This window comes from Pipistrellus hanaki (genome assembly GCF_964339955.1).
Source record: "Pipistrellus hanaki genome assembly, chromosome: 5".
In the NCBI taxonomy this organism is placed as follows: domain Eukaryota; kingdom Metazoa; phylum Chordata; class Mammalia; order Chiroptera; family Vespertilionidae; genus Pipistrellus; species Pipistrellus hanaki.
In genome coordinates, this window is record NC_140507.1 from 88992442 (window position 1) to 89007312 (window position 14871).

The 14871-nt window shown below is 46.6% G+C and overlaps 1 protein-coding gene across 1 annotated transcript in view; it reads left to right on the forward strand.

Annotated features, from left to right (window-relative positions):
• The window catches only part of ELAVL1 (ELAV like RNA binding protein 1), a 39657-nt gene extending 25343 nt beyond the window's left edge, over positions 1-14314 (forward strand). The window contains exons 3-6 of the mRNA XM_084884849.1: positions 1872-1975; positions 3711-3864; positions 9068-9293; positions 12009-14314. Of these exons, the coding sequence (XP_084740975.1) occupies positions 1872-1975; positions 3711-3864; positions 9068-9293; positions 12009-12333 (809 nt within the window). The 3' untranslated portion in view covers positions 12334-14314. The remainder of the gene's footprint in view (positions 1-1871; positions 1976-3710; positions 3865-9067; positions 9294-12008) is intronic.
• Positions 14315-14871: the final 557 nt, after the last annotated feature.

Genomic DNA, 14871 nt, shown 5'->3' on the forward strand with positions numbered 1-14871 from the left:
CAACCCAGGCATATGCCCTGATCGGGAATCAAACTGTAACCTCCTGGTTCATAGGTCAACACTCAACCATTGAGCCAGGCTGACCGGGTGATCAGTTGCCTTCTGTATATTCCCCAGCTGGGGATCAAACTCACAACCTAGGTATGTACCCTGAGCAGGAATCAAACCCATAACCTTTTGGTACACAGAATGATGTTCAACCAACTAAGCCGCTCTGGCTGATCAGACGCCCTGATTGTGTTTTTTACCTGCTCATTCTTACCCTCTGCCAACTGGAGGAATGGGACAAACTCAATGAAGGTGGCCCTTGGTCTCACACACAGCTCTCTTCTGCCCAAGGCAGTGCCTGTGTGTAGTGGGTGCCCCCTAACGTGGCATGTGCATGGGTCAGATGTGGGCGCATTGGTGGTTCTCTCTGTACCTCCTCCTGCTCCCCTTGTGGTGAAGATGTAAGGCTCCTTCCACCTCAGACCCTCAGCCTTTGCTCCTCTCTGACTTCCTGGGAACCCACAGTGCCTTGCCTACTATGCTGAGTCCCTTGTGGGTATCCAGTTGGTGGTCACTCCCACTTTTAAAAGTTTCATACAGAAGGGGCTGGAGCCCTAACCGGTTTGGCTCAGTGGATAGAGCAGCCTTCGGACTGAAGGGTCCCAGGTTCGATTCCGGTCAAGGGCATGTACTTGGTTGCGGGTACATCCCCAGTAGGGGGTATGCAGGAGGCAGCTGGCCGATGTTTCTCTCTCATCGATGTTTCTAACTCTCTCTCCCTCCCCCTTCTTCTCTATTGATATAAAAAATCAATAATATATATATATATATATATATATATATATATATATATGAAGAAAAAGAAGGGGCTGGAACAAGTTTCTGTAACCTTGGCTCTCTTTGGGAAGAATTCAGATTCTTGCATCCCGTATGACTCCCCCAGACTTCAGCTGATAATGCTATCTCAGTGGAGGGCCACTTCCAGGGGGGCCCTGCAAGCTTAACCAAGGCTGTGAAGGTGGTACAGGGGCTGCCCGGCTAAGTGCTGTCCTCTCCTTGTGCTCCCCACCGGGTTGCAGATTCAGGAAAATAAGAGAACTGACACTGGGTGGCACCAGAGCCCAGCAAGCTTTCCCTGCCCTGGGGTAGGAAGTGGTGGAGAAGTGTCTGTCTACCTATCTGCCACCTGTAACTGTCCTCCCCTTCCCAGACCCAGGCACCCTCAGAACCCCACACAGGAGCCATCACTAGCGGCACCAATCATTGTCCTTGCTTTCGTGATGGGTTTCCCATGATGTAGTCAGTAGCACAGTTTTTCAATAACTTTTTTTAAATTACAGAAGTAACATGTTCTTTGCAGAAAATATACGAGTTTTCCAAAGAAGTGTACCAAATAAACCATTAATATAGCCAGGCAGGCTAGCGTGGCTCAGTGGTTGAGCATCAACCTATGAACCAGGAGGTCATGGTTGGATTTCTGGTCAGGACACATGCCTGGGTTGTGGGCTCGATCCCTGGTGGGGTTTGTGCAGGAAGCAGCCAATCAATGATTAGCTCTTATCATTGATGTTCTATCTATCTCTCCCTCTCCCTTCCTCTCTGAAATCAATAAAGTATATATTAAAAAACAATAATAAATAAACCATTAATATGCACTGAGTGGCCAGATTATTATGATCTCTGAATGCATAATAATCTGGCTACTCAGTGTAAATTATAAACTCATTTCCTGCAGACCCTGGCTTTTAAGGTTCCTGTGTTTTTTCTTTGTCTTTTCTCTGACTTTATCCTTTTGAGCCCAGCCAGACATGGGAGGGCATAGTCCTTTTCATCCTCTGGGTCTCTCTCTGTTGGTTTACCAGTGTACATATGTTCTCCCACAGGACACAGCTTGGGCTATGGCTTTGTGAACTATGTGACTGCAAAGGATGCGGAGAAAGCAATAAACACGCTGAACGGCCTGCGGCTCCAGTCCAAAACCATTAAGGTAAAGAGTGGTGAGCACCACCTCATTCAATCCTGTCCTGGGCGGGATCTCTGCCAAACCTGACCTACCTCACCATCACTGTCAAGGGCACCTTTAGCATCTCAGAGCCATTTTATTCGGCATTCCTATCACAGCCACTGTATTCGACATTCACTTAGTATATGTTTATTGAACACCTATTCTGTTGAACAAATCAGACAAACTTCATGCCCTCATAGAGTTGGGAGTGGGGTGTTCTTGGCACATAGAACTACACTCCTGCCCTTCTTAGCATGGTAAGAACACACGTGTTGTCCATGCCCTCATGCTGCCCAGTGACAAGAGTTTATACTTGCACCCTAACCAGTTTGGCTCAGTGGATAAAGGGTCAGCCTATGGATTGAAGGACCCCAGATTCAATTCCTGTCAAGGGCACATGCCCGGGTTGTGTGCAAGAGGCAACCAATTAATGAGGTTTCCATCTCTCTCTCCCTCACTCTCTAAAATCAATTTAAAAAAAAAAAGAATGAATTTTATGATGAGTTATATGTCTATAAAGAATTAAAATATCAAAATAGCTCATTGGTCGCATGTAAATTTTTAAAAAATTATACTTGAAAAAAAAAAAGTGTATCTTTGCTCCTGTGCTATGGTTTCAGGCTCCTCATCATATCAGTTTTGTGACCCTCAGAGAGAAAGTTCTGCAGTCCCCACCTTCTGGAGCACACGGTTCTCTTGTTTCCTCCCTTCGCCTCTGTCTCTCAGCCTCCTCACTGAGTTCTGTCTCTGTTGGGTGTGACTGAGTCCCATTTCCCTAGATTGCCCCTTTGCGGGCAGAAGCCTTCCTCCCAGCTGCCCCTTCCCAATGAGACCTTGGTCCCTCCTTGTGGCTGCAGGGTCCACACAGCTGTCACTTTTTCTTCAGAGACCTTTTCTTTGAAGAAAGGACCAAAGACCTTTTCTTACCCTCAGCCCTGCAGCCTCTCCTCACCACCTCTAGAGCAGGGGTCCTCAAACTTTTTAAAGTGGGGGCCAGATCACGGTCCCTCAGAGAGCTGGAGGGCCGGACTATATGAACTACTAATTCCTACTGTAACACCTCGGCTGCGCTCACTGCCCAAAAAACCTGGCGAGCTGGATCAGATTCCTCTGCGGGCCGCATGTGGCCCGCGGGCCGTAGTTTGAAGACCCCTGCTCTAGAGCATACATGCCACTTTCTCTAAGCCACCACAAAAGTTCACGTTAGGCTTTCTTCAAGTTTGCAAAGCATAAGCCTAAAAGGCCTAGAGTCATTTAATATTGAACAGTGGGTGTGGAACTCAGGGCTCCCCTCGCACTCACAGCCCATCTGGACTCCTGTGGCGAGCTTGCCTATTGGCAGATGGATGTTGCACTCCCAGCAGCATCCAGCTTTTTTGCCCACCACTCCTCACAGGCAGGTCTTGTTCCCAGCCCAGCTCATCATGCAGAGGGATAAGGCCTTGGTAAGTGCACAGGTAACAGGGTTCAGTCCCCGCTCTGCCACAAACAAACTTGGACCTTCAGTTACTTTGGAAAACAGGGATAATGTTCCCTTCATTGAAATGTGAAAAGGCTGCCAGCTGTCAGCTCATTGCCTGGGGAGCTGCCTCAGGTGAGAGTGTTTGTGTGTTCTCCCACCATAGGTTGGCTTTTTCTCACCCCAAAATGTAACACCCTTCCTTGATGCTTTGGCCACACACCTGTCCTAACCCCCGAAAGCGGTTTTGTTTTCAAGGTGTCATATGCTCGCCCAAGCTCAGAGGTCATCAAAGACGCCAACTTGTACATCAGCGGGCTCCCCAGGACCATGACCCAGAAGGATGTGGAGGACATGTTCTCCCGATTCGGGCGAATCATCAACTCCCGAGTCCTTGTGGACCAGACAACAGGTACGGAGGTGGCCTGGGACGCACGGTGAGGTTTTCCTCTAGGCCAGGGGCTAGGTTTCCTAGGGAAGACAGATCGAGTTTGATTTTAAATGTCATTAGTTGTTCCACCAATGAAAACAATCAAAATGAGACTGCAGAGATGAAGTGGCATGAAAGAGCCCCTCAGTCAGGCTGGCATTTATGGTGAAAACGCCAAGACATTGTGGCAACAAGACATACCTTTCCTTAGGCACCCAAATGTCCCAGCCTGGCCTGTAAGTGGGTCACAAGGATTTGCTGCTGCTCTTATTGCAGGCATACAATGTGTGATGTGACCGTCTTTACTCTTGGTCCAGGCCTTTTTGTCCCAAAGCTACAAGGGGGGCTGTTTTGATTATTTAGATGCCCCACCCACAGAACTCAACAGTGGTGAATTTTACTCACTGATTACCCCATCCCCTCTCAGGTCATCTCAGTTCAGGACATTAGCCACTTGGGCTTTGCTGAATCAGCCTTGGGCTGACAGACTGGCAGGATTCTAGGCTCTGGCCCTGACTGTGTGGCTCGCATGCCCTGCTGGCCTGGAGACTGGGGTTAGGGTATCCTTTGCCAAGTCCTGTGCATGCCTCTAGCTGGGGAGCAGAGAGCGTGGGCCATGCCCTCTTTTGGACTTCTCAGAACTGTTCCTGCCAGGAGTGGGGATCTGCTGACAAACTAGAAAGGAAGCTCCTTGCCTCCGGAGCTCAGCGGAGCCGGTAGAATTGTCTGCATTTGATTTTTATGTTCTTCCTACACAGAGTATTCACTACCCCCTTTGCTGTGGTATTAAAACTAATATTGGGTAATTAGGGCGCAGGAAGTTATAGCTCTGAGATGACCTCCCCTTTGCAGAGCAGACCCTGGAGAGCAGGTAGGTGGGGTCGCACACATTTTTTCACATTCCCCCCAAGCTGTGTGCTTTGGGGCATCTGGCCTTATCCTCTGCTCTCCTTTCTCTAGCCCCAGCTGTGGAAGCTGAGATTGGTGGCAGCTTGATAGCCCCCGGGTCATGAGGAGGCGGAGTGGCTTGAGGGGTATAGTCCACAGGCTCAGGTCACTGGCGTTTCATGGGAGCTCTGGGTATATCCCTAGTCTGGCACAGACACCGGGTTATGCTGGAGTGACATGAGTTCTGCCCTGCATATTGCCTCCTACATTCTCACCCTTTGCTGGAGGATAGGGGTGGGCATAGGGTGAGGATACCATTTATTTGGGATAACCCCCCTGGCCTGCACCAGATTAGTAGTTTCTTAAAGCCCCCATTGAAAGAAAACAAATGCAGTCAGCTGGTCAGTGCATGTATTTATTCCCAGCTCCACCTGCATTGGAGTGCCTGATGGGCTGCCTGGGGACCCTCCTTCCTGCTTCCATGGCCCTGCTTTCCTAGATCCAGCGACCTTGGGAACATACCCCTGGCCATGTAGCTTTTGTTTCGCTGGGAGCCCATGCCCCTTTTCTGTGATGGTGTCCTCGCAAGAGGACAGGAGGGAAGGAAGAGATGAGGGGCTCCTGGGCTCCCTCTCCCAGTTCTGCTTCCTGACCTGGGGCTAGAGTTAGAGAGAAAAAATGTGAGTCCTCTTTGGCTGAAGGCTCCCTTCTTCCCCTCGCTCTAGAGGAGGCTACCCACCCAGGGCCTTCTACTGGTACCCCATGGAGCCCACAGGGAATGAGGCAGAGAACAGCATGGCAGACAGACTTGCCTTCATAAGATATGCTTTTTAGTGTTGAAGAAATGGGAAGCTCTCTTCAGAAACCTTTACATCCTGAGCTAATAGAACTTAATTTTTTAAATTTTTCTTTGCTTCTTTATCCATTTTAATTGTGATCTTTATAGTTTACTTTTTTGAAGATTGTGCCATTTATTGGTCTCTGCTCTTAATTCTAAAAACACTAGCGGAAAAGAAGGATCTCTTAGCCTTTGAGACAGCATGGAGGGACCTACAGAGTATTATGCTAAGCGAAATAAACCAGTCAGAGAAAGACAAATATCACATGATCTCACTCATATGTGGGTTATAATGAACAAAATAAACTGATAAACAAAATAGATCCAGAGACATAGCATAGAGCAGACTGTGGAATCTCAAAGGGGATCGGGGAATGATCAACCAAAGAACTTGCATCCATATGTACATAAACCATAGGCACAGACAATAGGGTGGTAAAGGCCTGGGGCAGGGGTGGGAGCAAGTTAGAAGGGGCAGTGGAGGAAAAAAGGGGACATACGACATTCTTTCAACAATAAAGATTTAATTAAAAAATTTTAAAAATAAACATTAGAAGGAAAAAACAGCTATCTTCAAAAAAGTGTAGATTCATCACAGTGAATTAACATTTTCTTGCGTTAAATAACATTTTCTTTCTCTTTCTTGGATTTTGTTCATTGCAGTTTGGAAGTTTTCATTTGAAAGTCATTTTACAAAATCAAACAGGGAAATCCCACTTGCACACACACTCTCTCTGCTTGATCTTGAAGTTTTATAAATAGAATAAAACCATCTCCCTGAAGGCAGCTTCCTGGAGGAGCCAGCCAGCTCCGGCTTTTAGCATTATTTATCTAAAGTTAGATTTTGTTTAGATTTCCATCTGTCTAAGCTATTATTCATGCCCTTTAAGAGTGAATAAAAACAGTACTTTCAGGTGTTCTTTTGAACTGAAAAAAAAAGCTCAGGTTCTAGAATTTTCTGGGGCATACATGTGATTGCTAGGTCTGATCTCACTAATTCAGTGAGTGTATCTGTGTGAATTTTAAAGAGTCATGCAGCCAACATGGGACAGCCTTCAGACTGCTAGGAGCTCCTGTATGATCTCCTGGGCCCTATGCTGGGGGAGGGGTAAACTGGGTCAGGGAGCTCCCAGTCGGAGTGTTGTGTGCGTTAAGACCCAGCATGGGTTGTCCACAATATGTTACAGTTGTAAACAAAGAACCTTTGGCCTGAGGGTCCCTGGCTATTCACTGTATGTTTCAGTGGGGCCCACAGTATCACGTCCAGGTCAGGTCCCAACATGGGATCCCAGGCCCAGAGAGGTGTCAGCCATGCTTTGCAGTGACCCTTGTCATCTGATGTGCCTGAGTCTCTCTGGGCCCCTCCAGGGCTTCAGGACCAGCCAGGGAGACCCATGTCCCATGCCCGTCAGGGGGCAGGCAGTTGGTAGGAGGGACCCTGTGGGAAATGGTAAGGAAAGGTACTGGAACATGGGAGCGGAATGGGGGAACATCTGGTGTGTTCACTTAGCTGGTGGCCCTATAAATGGCAGACAAAAAGAGAGTGTTTAGCATAGGGCTATCGACCACAGCCATCCCACCAGTTACACCTGTGACTCCAGCCCAGCAATGTCACCCTCACACTGGCCCTTGCTGTCAACCTCTCCACTACATTTGAACCTTCACTGTGTGTGTGTGTGTGTGTGTTTGTTTTGACCCTGTTTCTTCTCAGGAGAAGGAGCCATGCTCTTCTGTGACTCCATATTGCCTCACCCCACCCCCACCCCATTCCTTGAATTCTTCAAGGGCCGAGATCTCCTCATCATCCCCCCAGACCCAGAATGTGATGGGCAGGTTGTTGGGGGCAGCTGAACCCTCTGCTACCTGGTTTGCTCAGGTCTCACACATGCCAACTCACCAGACACTGCCTATGGCAGTTGGGCCTTAGATCTCAGGCAGCCTGGTCCTGTATAGAGTTCCTGCTCTGTTGGGGGATTCAGCTTACCTACAGGTGCCTCAGTCTAGGTAGCAGGAGAAGGTACCTTTTCAAGACAGATGGAGGCCACTGGCCTTTCCCATGCAGGAACAAGACCAGGGACTCTTCACCTGCCAGGCAGTCTATGGGGGACTGTCAGCACTGTGTGTGTGCCTGGTCAGTTTAGGGCAGTGGTCTGCAAACTGCAGCTCACGAGCCACAAACAGCTCTTTGGCTCCTTGAGTGTGGCTCTTCCACAAAATACCACGTGCGGGTACACATGTACAGTGCGACTGAAACATCATGGCCCATGCGCAGAAGTCGGTTTTCAGCCTGGGCGAGTCTATTTTGAAGAAGTGGCGTTAGAACACTCAAGGGGCCAAAGAGCTGCATGTGGCTTGCGAGCTGCAGTTTGCCGACCACTGGTTTAGGGGGAAAGGGTGAGTGGCATCACTTGGTTCTGAGGGCAGTTTGGGGCCCACAGGAGTTCCAGGATTTTAAAGTAGTGAAGGAGCTGATGGCGGCAGGAAAGTGCTGTTTGGGTGAGGCTTGGTTACTGGGACTCCACGCCCTTCAAGGATGAAGGAGAAGGCTGAGCTGGGCACCTAGTAACCAGCGATTCTGTTGGGCCCACTGGAAAGGCAGCAGGCTGCAAAAGCCTGACCGGGCTATGCGGCCAGGTTGCCTCTTATTCACTACGGGCCCTCAGCAGCACCACTGCCCCTCGGGCACACCGGGAGGGCAAGGCAGGCAGGGGGTATCCAGAGCCCGGGAGAATTCTCAGACCCTGCCCTGCCAATCCTGGTTGCCTTCCCTCCCCAGCCCATCCAGCACCCACACCACAGAGGGTACCTGGTGTCAAAATAGTGATGGGAGATGGGGGCGTGATAGCTTCTAATGTGGCCGTCTGTCACCAAATATCTTTTGGCACTGAGTAACTCGGAAGAAAGTCTGAAACCTTAATCTTTTATTAGTCATTGTTGGGTTTTTTAATTCATTTTTCTTTTTTTAGATAGTCATAGAACTATTTTTAATTGAATTATAAATGTCCCTTCATTCTTTTTTTAATCCTCACCCAAGAACATGCTTACAAAGAGGAAGGGAGGGGGAAAGAAAGGGAGGGAGCGAAGGAGGGACATCGATCAGCTGCTTTCCATATATATTTCAATGAGGGCTCGAACTCGCAACCCAGGTATGTGCCCTGACCAGGAATTGAACCGGCAACATCGCTGTACACAGGACGATGCTCAACCAACTGAGCCACTCTGGCTGTGCTGTCCCTTTATTCTTAATTTAAACATATTTAGCAATTTTAAATTCACAGAGAATAATGAAACCTTGACCCAGGTGGCTTGTGCATATTTAGGTTTAATTTTTGTCTTTCTAGCTAAGTAAGCATCCAATTTGAAGCACAGTAGACTGACTTGCTTGATTTTTGTTTTTCAGTTTTAAAAAATCCTTGCATTTTTTCCCCCTAACTCCATTTTTGTTGGTTTGTTAAAAAGGTTTGTCCAGAGGGGTTGCGTTTATCCGGTTTGACAAACGGTCGGAAGCAGAAGAGGCAATTACCAGTTTCAATGGTCATAAACCCCCAGGTTCCTCTGAACCCATTACAGTGAAGTTCGCAGCCAATCCCAACCAGAACAAAAATGTGGCGCTGCTCTCCCAGCTGTACCACTCGCCAGCTAGACGGTTTGGAGGCCCCGTGCATCACCAGGCACAGAGATTCAGGTGGGTCAGGAGGGCAGTGCTCTCATCTACCTACCCAGTCTCTCCCCCCATGGCTGGCAGTGCTTTGAAGGCTGTGAGAGCCTCACTTGCTGGGTATCCACACACACTGGGAAGCACTGGGCATGCCAGGCTGATCACATCGGAAGGTTGCACTCAGAATCATTTCATGTCTCATGTCCCCACCTCCGGTATAAAAGTGTCTATATGAGAGCCATCTCTTTCCAATTGAGTGTTGTCTTTAATTAGAATTAAAAAGATGATGCCAGCTCCAACCTGAGAGAGCGGGTGATAGCACTCCAGCATATAGTTTCTAGAGAAATGAGAGTATAGCCGTGAGTTTAAAAGATTCAAAAAAAACACACATGTATATATAACATATAGACACAGACAATTGTGTGGTAATAGCCAGAGGGAAAGGCGGGTGGGAGCTAGGTATAGGTGGGCGAAGAGGGGGAAGTTAGGAAGGAGAGAGACATCGTTTGGGACAGTGGGTGCATGGATGCAGTGTGTAGATGATCTTTTATTGAGTTGTGGTACACTTGAAACCTGTATGGTTTTGTGAACCAGTGTCATCCCAGTAAAGTCAACTTAAAAAAACAAAAACACTCTAAAAATATATGCATCATTCAACTCCGTAAGAAAAGGAAGCAGCTCTTGGTATGTTAAGTGAGAGCTGTCCTCCTTCCTGAGTTTTTAAACAGGTTTTAGGCATTTGGTCATCAGGGCAAAGGCAACCCTTTCTCGTACACCTTGTGGAGTTACTTTGATATCTAAATGCTGTATGCCTTCTATTTAAAAGCCCTGTCCAGAGTTCTCAGCCATGTCAGGTTCTATAGCTGGCTCTCCTAGTTACTAGACAGAGGCAGGGGAAGTGCCTGCAGACAGAAGCAAGTATGGAAGTAAATCCAGCGTGGAAGTCACATAACACCGATCACCTCACTACTCATTGGGATGAGTGGATGGCAGTGTTCCTTGAGTTATGGTCCCTGGAAAACCAGGGACAGTTGGAGGACAGTTGGGGCCTTGGTCACAGCAACAAGGAGTAGAAGAGAAAGGGGAGATCAGAGGAGCCAAACTGCTGGTTAGGCAAGGAAGGGATCATGATGGCCAGAGGAACAAAGCAAAGAGCTGGGAGGAAGTAGTGAGTGGAGTGACAGGAAGGAAGATTTACCACCGGAAGGCAGACAAAGATAAAAATAAGAGAAAGACCCGGAAGAGAAGAAAGTGCCTCTGTTGTTACCATATTGGGGAAAGCAGGGTCAGTTCTCCTTTTGTGCCATGGAGAAGGGAGTTAGGCTGGGTTTCCTGAGTGTCAGGAGGAAGGAAATCAGCTCCAATTGGCAAGAGAAAAACCTTAACAATAATTCATAAGAATGAGAATCATGTCAATAAAAGGCAATAAAGTATTTTCTCAGATTATTTGTAGTTAACAGCTACATGAGATTAACTATAATAAGTCATGTCCCTTTGGGGTACCTATAAAACTTGGAGAAAAGAAGGCCTTTTAAGGGGTCCTTTTAAAATTGGGAATTCCTTTCCTTTCCAGTTCTCATTCATTGAGAACCAGCTGGGTGCCTTTTCTCACCCCCATTTCAATGCTGTTGTGGTCTCACTGTTACCCCAACAGACTCAAGATCACTGACAAGCCACAAGTCATGTAGCCAACTCAGGCGTTCCGATGCAGGCTGTTTAAAATTATTCTTGAGAAGTCAAAGCCATGGCCAATAATGTGTCTGGATTCTTCTATACCTTGGGGGCTGGTCACTCTGCCTGGGGTCATGAAGGCACCAACCTGCCTCTATGTCAGCCCCACAGCTCAAAGCCCGGCTTTATTTTGGAAATGAAGTACTTCTCCATTTGCATGGTGTGGCTATCACAGTCAAATCTTTTTAAATTGACCTGAAACCATCTAGAGGGCCACATGGCTTCAGTAACAGTTTTATTATCTCCCTTAATCCTTATTGCAATGGCTACACATTGGTAGAAGGCTTAGTCTTAATTACATCAAAATGTTCCACATTTTTGTACAGTTCAGTGACCCTGCAGTATGGCCCCTGGTCCTCCTGGGATGTTATGAGCCAGCAGCGGAGGGTTGCCCAGAGCTTTGGGAAGGAGTTCCCTCATGCTGGCAGTGGCCCTTCACCGGAGCATGTGTAACCCAGACACTGCTTGGCTGTGAACCCTTAGAGATGGCAGGTCATGGCCAGGGAAAGGTACAAAATTCAGAAAAAGAAGGAAAAGTACAGGCCTCCCCAAAAGACACATATGCAGTATGAGGAAAGCGTTTCCTCCAGGGCAATTTGAGGGTGTAAGAACACCTCAGAGGGTGTGGAGAGGCTTCCATCATTTAAAATGTGGGAAGCACAGAAATGGCAAACAGGAACCACACACACACAGTGGGGAAGAATGGAGTAAGTGATTGGTCAGCCACTAACAGGCCATCATTCTAAGTGAAATCAGTTGAGGATCTGAACTTCCACAGGCACCAAGTGTCTCAGGTGACTCCCTTCCTCTGCCACCATATTGAATTCCTCTCAGTTAAAAAAAAAAATCTTGCTTGTGACTGGTGGGGAGTGACATCCTTGAAAACTCCACCCCTGACTGATGGGAGAGGGAAGGGCCTGAGCCATTCCCGCCTGTTCCCCCAATAGTGTTGGCATGCTGGCCAACACTGACCTTGATCTTGACCTGAATGCTGTGCTCTCTGTTTGCTAGGTTCTCCCCTATGGGTGTAGATCACATGAGTGGGCTTTCTGGTGTCAATGTCCCAGGAAACGCGTCTTCAGGCTGGTGCATCTTCATCTACAACCTTGGTCAAGATGCCGATGAGGGAATCCTCTGGCAGATGTTTGGCCCCTTTGGCGCAGTCACCAATGTGAAAGTGATTCGCGACTTCAACACCAACAAGTGCAAAGGCTTTGGTTTTGTGACCATGACAAACTATGAAGAAGCCGCGATGGCCATAGCAAGTCTGAACGGCTACCGCCTGGGGGACAAAATCTTACAGGTTTCCTTCAAAACCAACAAGTCCCACAAATAACTCACTCATGCTTTTTGTACGGAATAGGTAATTCAGAGTGAAGAAGTTGAAACTTTTTTGTTAGTGTACAACTCATTTTGCGCCAATTTTCACAAGTGTTTGTCTTAGTCTAAATGAGAAGTGAAAAGGTTTTTATACTCTGAGATGCAACCAACATGTTCAAATGTTTGAAATCCCACAATGTTAGACCAACTTTAAGTTTCTTAAGTTATTTTCTTTAAAATATATATTAAACAGAAATCTAAGTAGACTGCATTGACTAACCAGTCCCTCGGGATGGTGGTGAAACTGAAGCATGCTTTACTTCTAAGACTGTCTAACACGCTTCATTCGGTGTCTCCACAAACTGGATAAAAAAAAAAAAATGACCTTTTAATTTTTGTTTTTAAACTAAAGATGTTAGACAGATGCTGAGTGTGCATTTTCTCAACTGCTTCAGCATTTTAAGCGATTTCTGCTTTGGTTGACATGAAATTGCTTCCCCAAGCAGGTCCCATTGCCACCTTCCGGTCACTCAGTCCTGGGTTCTGCCGAGTGGTCCTGACAGTGGCCGAGGGCCACCACCGGGGATGGGCCACGAGCTGGGCCAGCCCTCCAAAGGAGGACACAATGTTTTCTAAGCCCAGACGCCAATGGGAACGGACCAAAGAGTTTCAGGGAAACTCCATATATTCCTGAATCAGATCTCAGCCCCAGGCGCTCCTGAAGATGTGTTGCTACTCTGACATTCTGAGTTCCTGTCCACACACTGCATGCACAGTGCCCCACACATCAGACATTGTTGTTCACAGTCATTTCTCCAGTTTCCAAAAGCATTTAACATAGCTCGAATGCATAAGATAGCTCTATTTTTAATAACATGAACATTTGAGCATTGTATTTCTCATATCCCTTGTGAGTGCTAGACTTTTTTCTACTTTAGTCGGATTTTGTTTTGAAGCTTTGCTTTCTATGAACACTCAGCAGAAAAGTACTTACTTCTTGCCAATTATCTATTAACAACAACAACAACAACAAAAAAAAAACCTTTGATTTGTAGTTTTAAAGATTAACCCTCAAAAAAGTTCTCTTCATTATTGCTTTGACATTTTGGGTTGTTCTGTTCTGTTAATTTTCTTTTGCTTTTTTGTGTTTTTTGTTTGTTTTTACTTTTGCATTTAAGACCATTAAATTTGATTTTGTTTTGCTCAAATTTTGTTTTGTTTTTTATTTTACCTTTTCTTTCTTTTTGGCTAGGCGAAATACAGACGGCCCAGCATTCAGGGAGGATATATAAGAGCTTAAAGGACAAATACTTGCCTCAAGACAAAGCATTTACAAATCTGTCGTATAGGAATGGTGTGTTTTTAAAATGGGGAGCCAGTAGGGAGAATCTGACAGGGCCTGCGAAGTAGCCAGGGCTAGATCTCCGGGCAATTCCTACGGAGCATGATCCGATTTTTATAAATACCTAGTGTACAGTGAGAATAAAAACAGAATAACTTAGTACCAGCAGTTTTTAACTTTGACACGAGACTAAAACGTCATAATAGGCTGTTTTTTAGTTATTGAGATCATGGAATTGCAGCATTATTTATCTATCTGTCTGTCTGTGTATTTATTTATTTAAGTGGGGGGAAAGGCTGACAGGCACAGCCTTCTCCGGAAAAGATCAGTGTTCTGAGAAGCCCAGGAAAAAAATTTTGAAGCTATTATTCTCACACTTTCTTGAGGGGCTACCAGTTGCTTGCATTATTCTCCCAAATTTAAGATGTTGCCATGTCCTTTTCCCACCCAAGGCCAAGTTCATACCTTGAGGCCTTGTCTTATAAGTTGCCATGGAGGGCCTCCTCCCTCCAGCAGAATTTCCCAGATCCTAAGTGAAAGCCAGCTTGCGTGCCTCCTAGAACCCAAAACATGAAGATTGTCCCCATTATGTTGCTCCAGAGTGCTCTTCACCTTGGGACTGGCATGTTTTTGTGTTTTTGTTTTTTGTTTTTTGTTTTTTGAAAAATAAGCCCTTCAGGTGGTGCAACCTTGGGCCAACATTTTCTCAGAGATAAGATTTCCAATTTTGATACCGACCCTTTAATCTCACTGACACACATTCCTGTCAGCCCTCACTCGGGCCCATTGTCTTATAAGGATAATATAAATGCAAATTGAGATGATGGTGGGCTCGCACCCAGCACCACAACTTCTTTCCTCCCCTCCCTTTCATTGGAACCAGATTGATTGTTCTGATGTTAGGTCAGATGAGGAGGAGATGTAGAGTACATACGAACCTTTGAAAGTTGAGTTTCTCAGGTCATTAAAATTCTTACGAGATCGGACGCTTTCAGGGTGGTATGGCCGTAGACAGGTCATTAAAATTCTGTTACATGGTCACCTCACCACTCTGCATAGGCTTCTAACTAAAAACCCCAATGCGTTTCTTTGGGAGTTTTGACATATAGGTGTGTGGAACAATTCTGTTTTTGACATATTCCTCCTGAAAAGCAGTTATCACTCCCATCCAGCTACCAGATGTTGGCCCTGCGACTATGAAGTTCATTACAT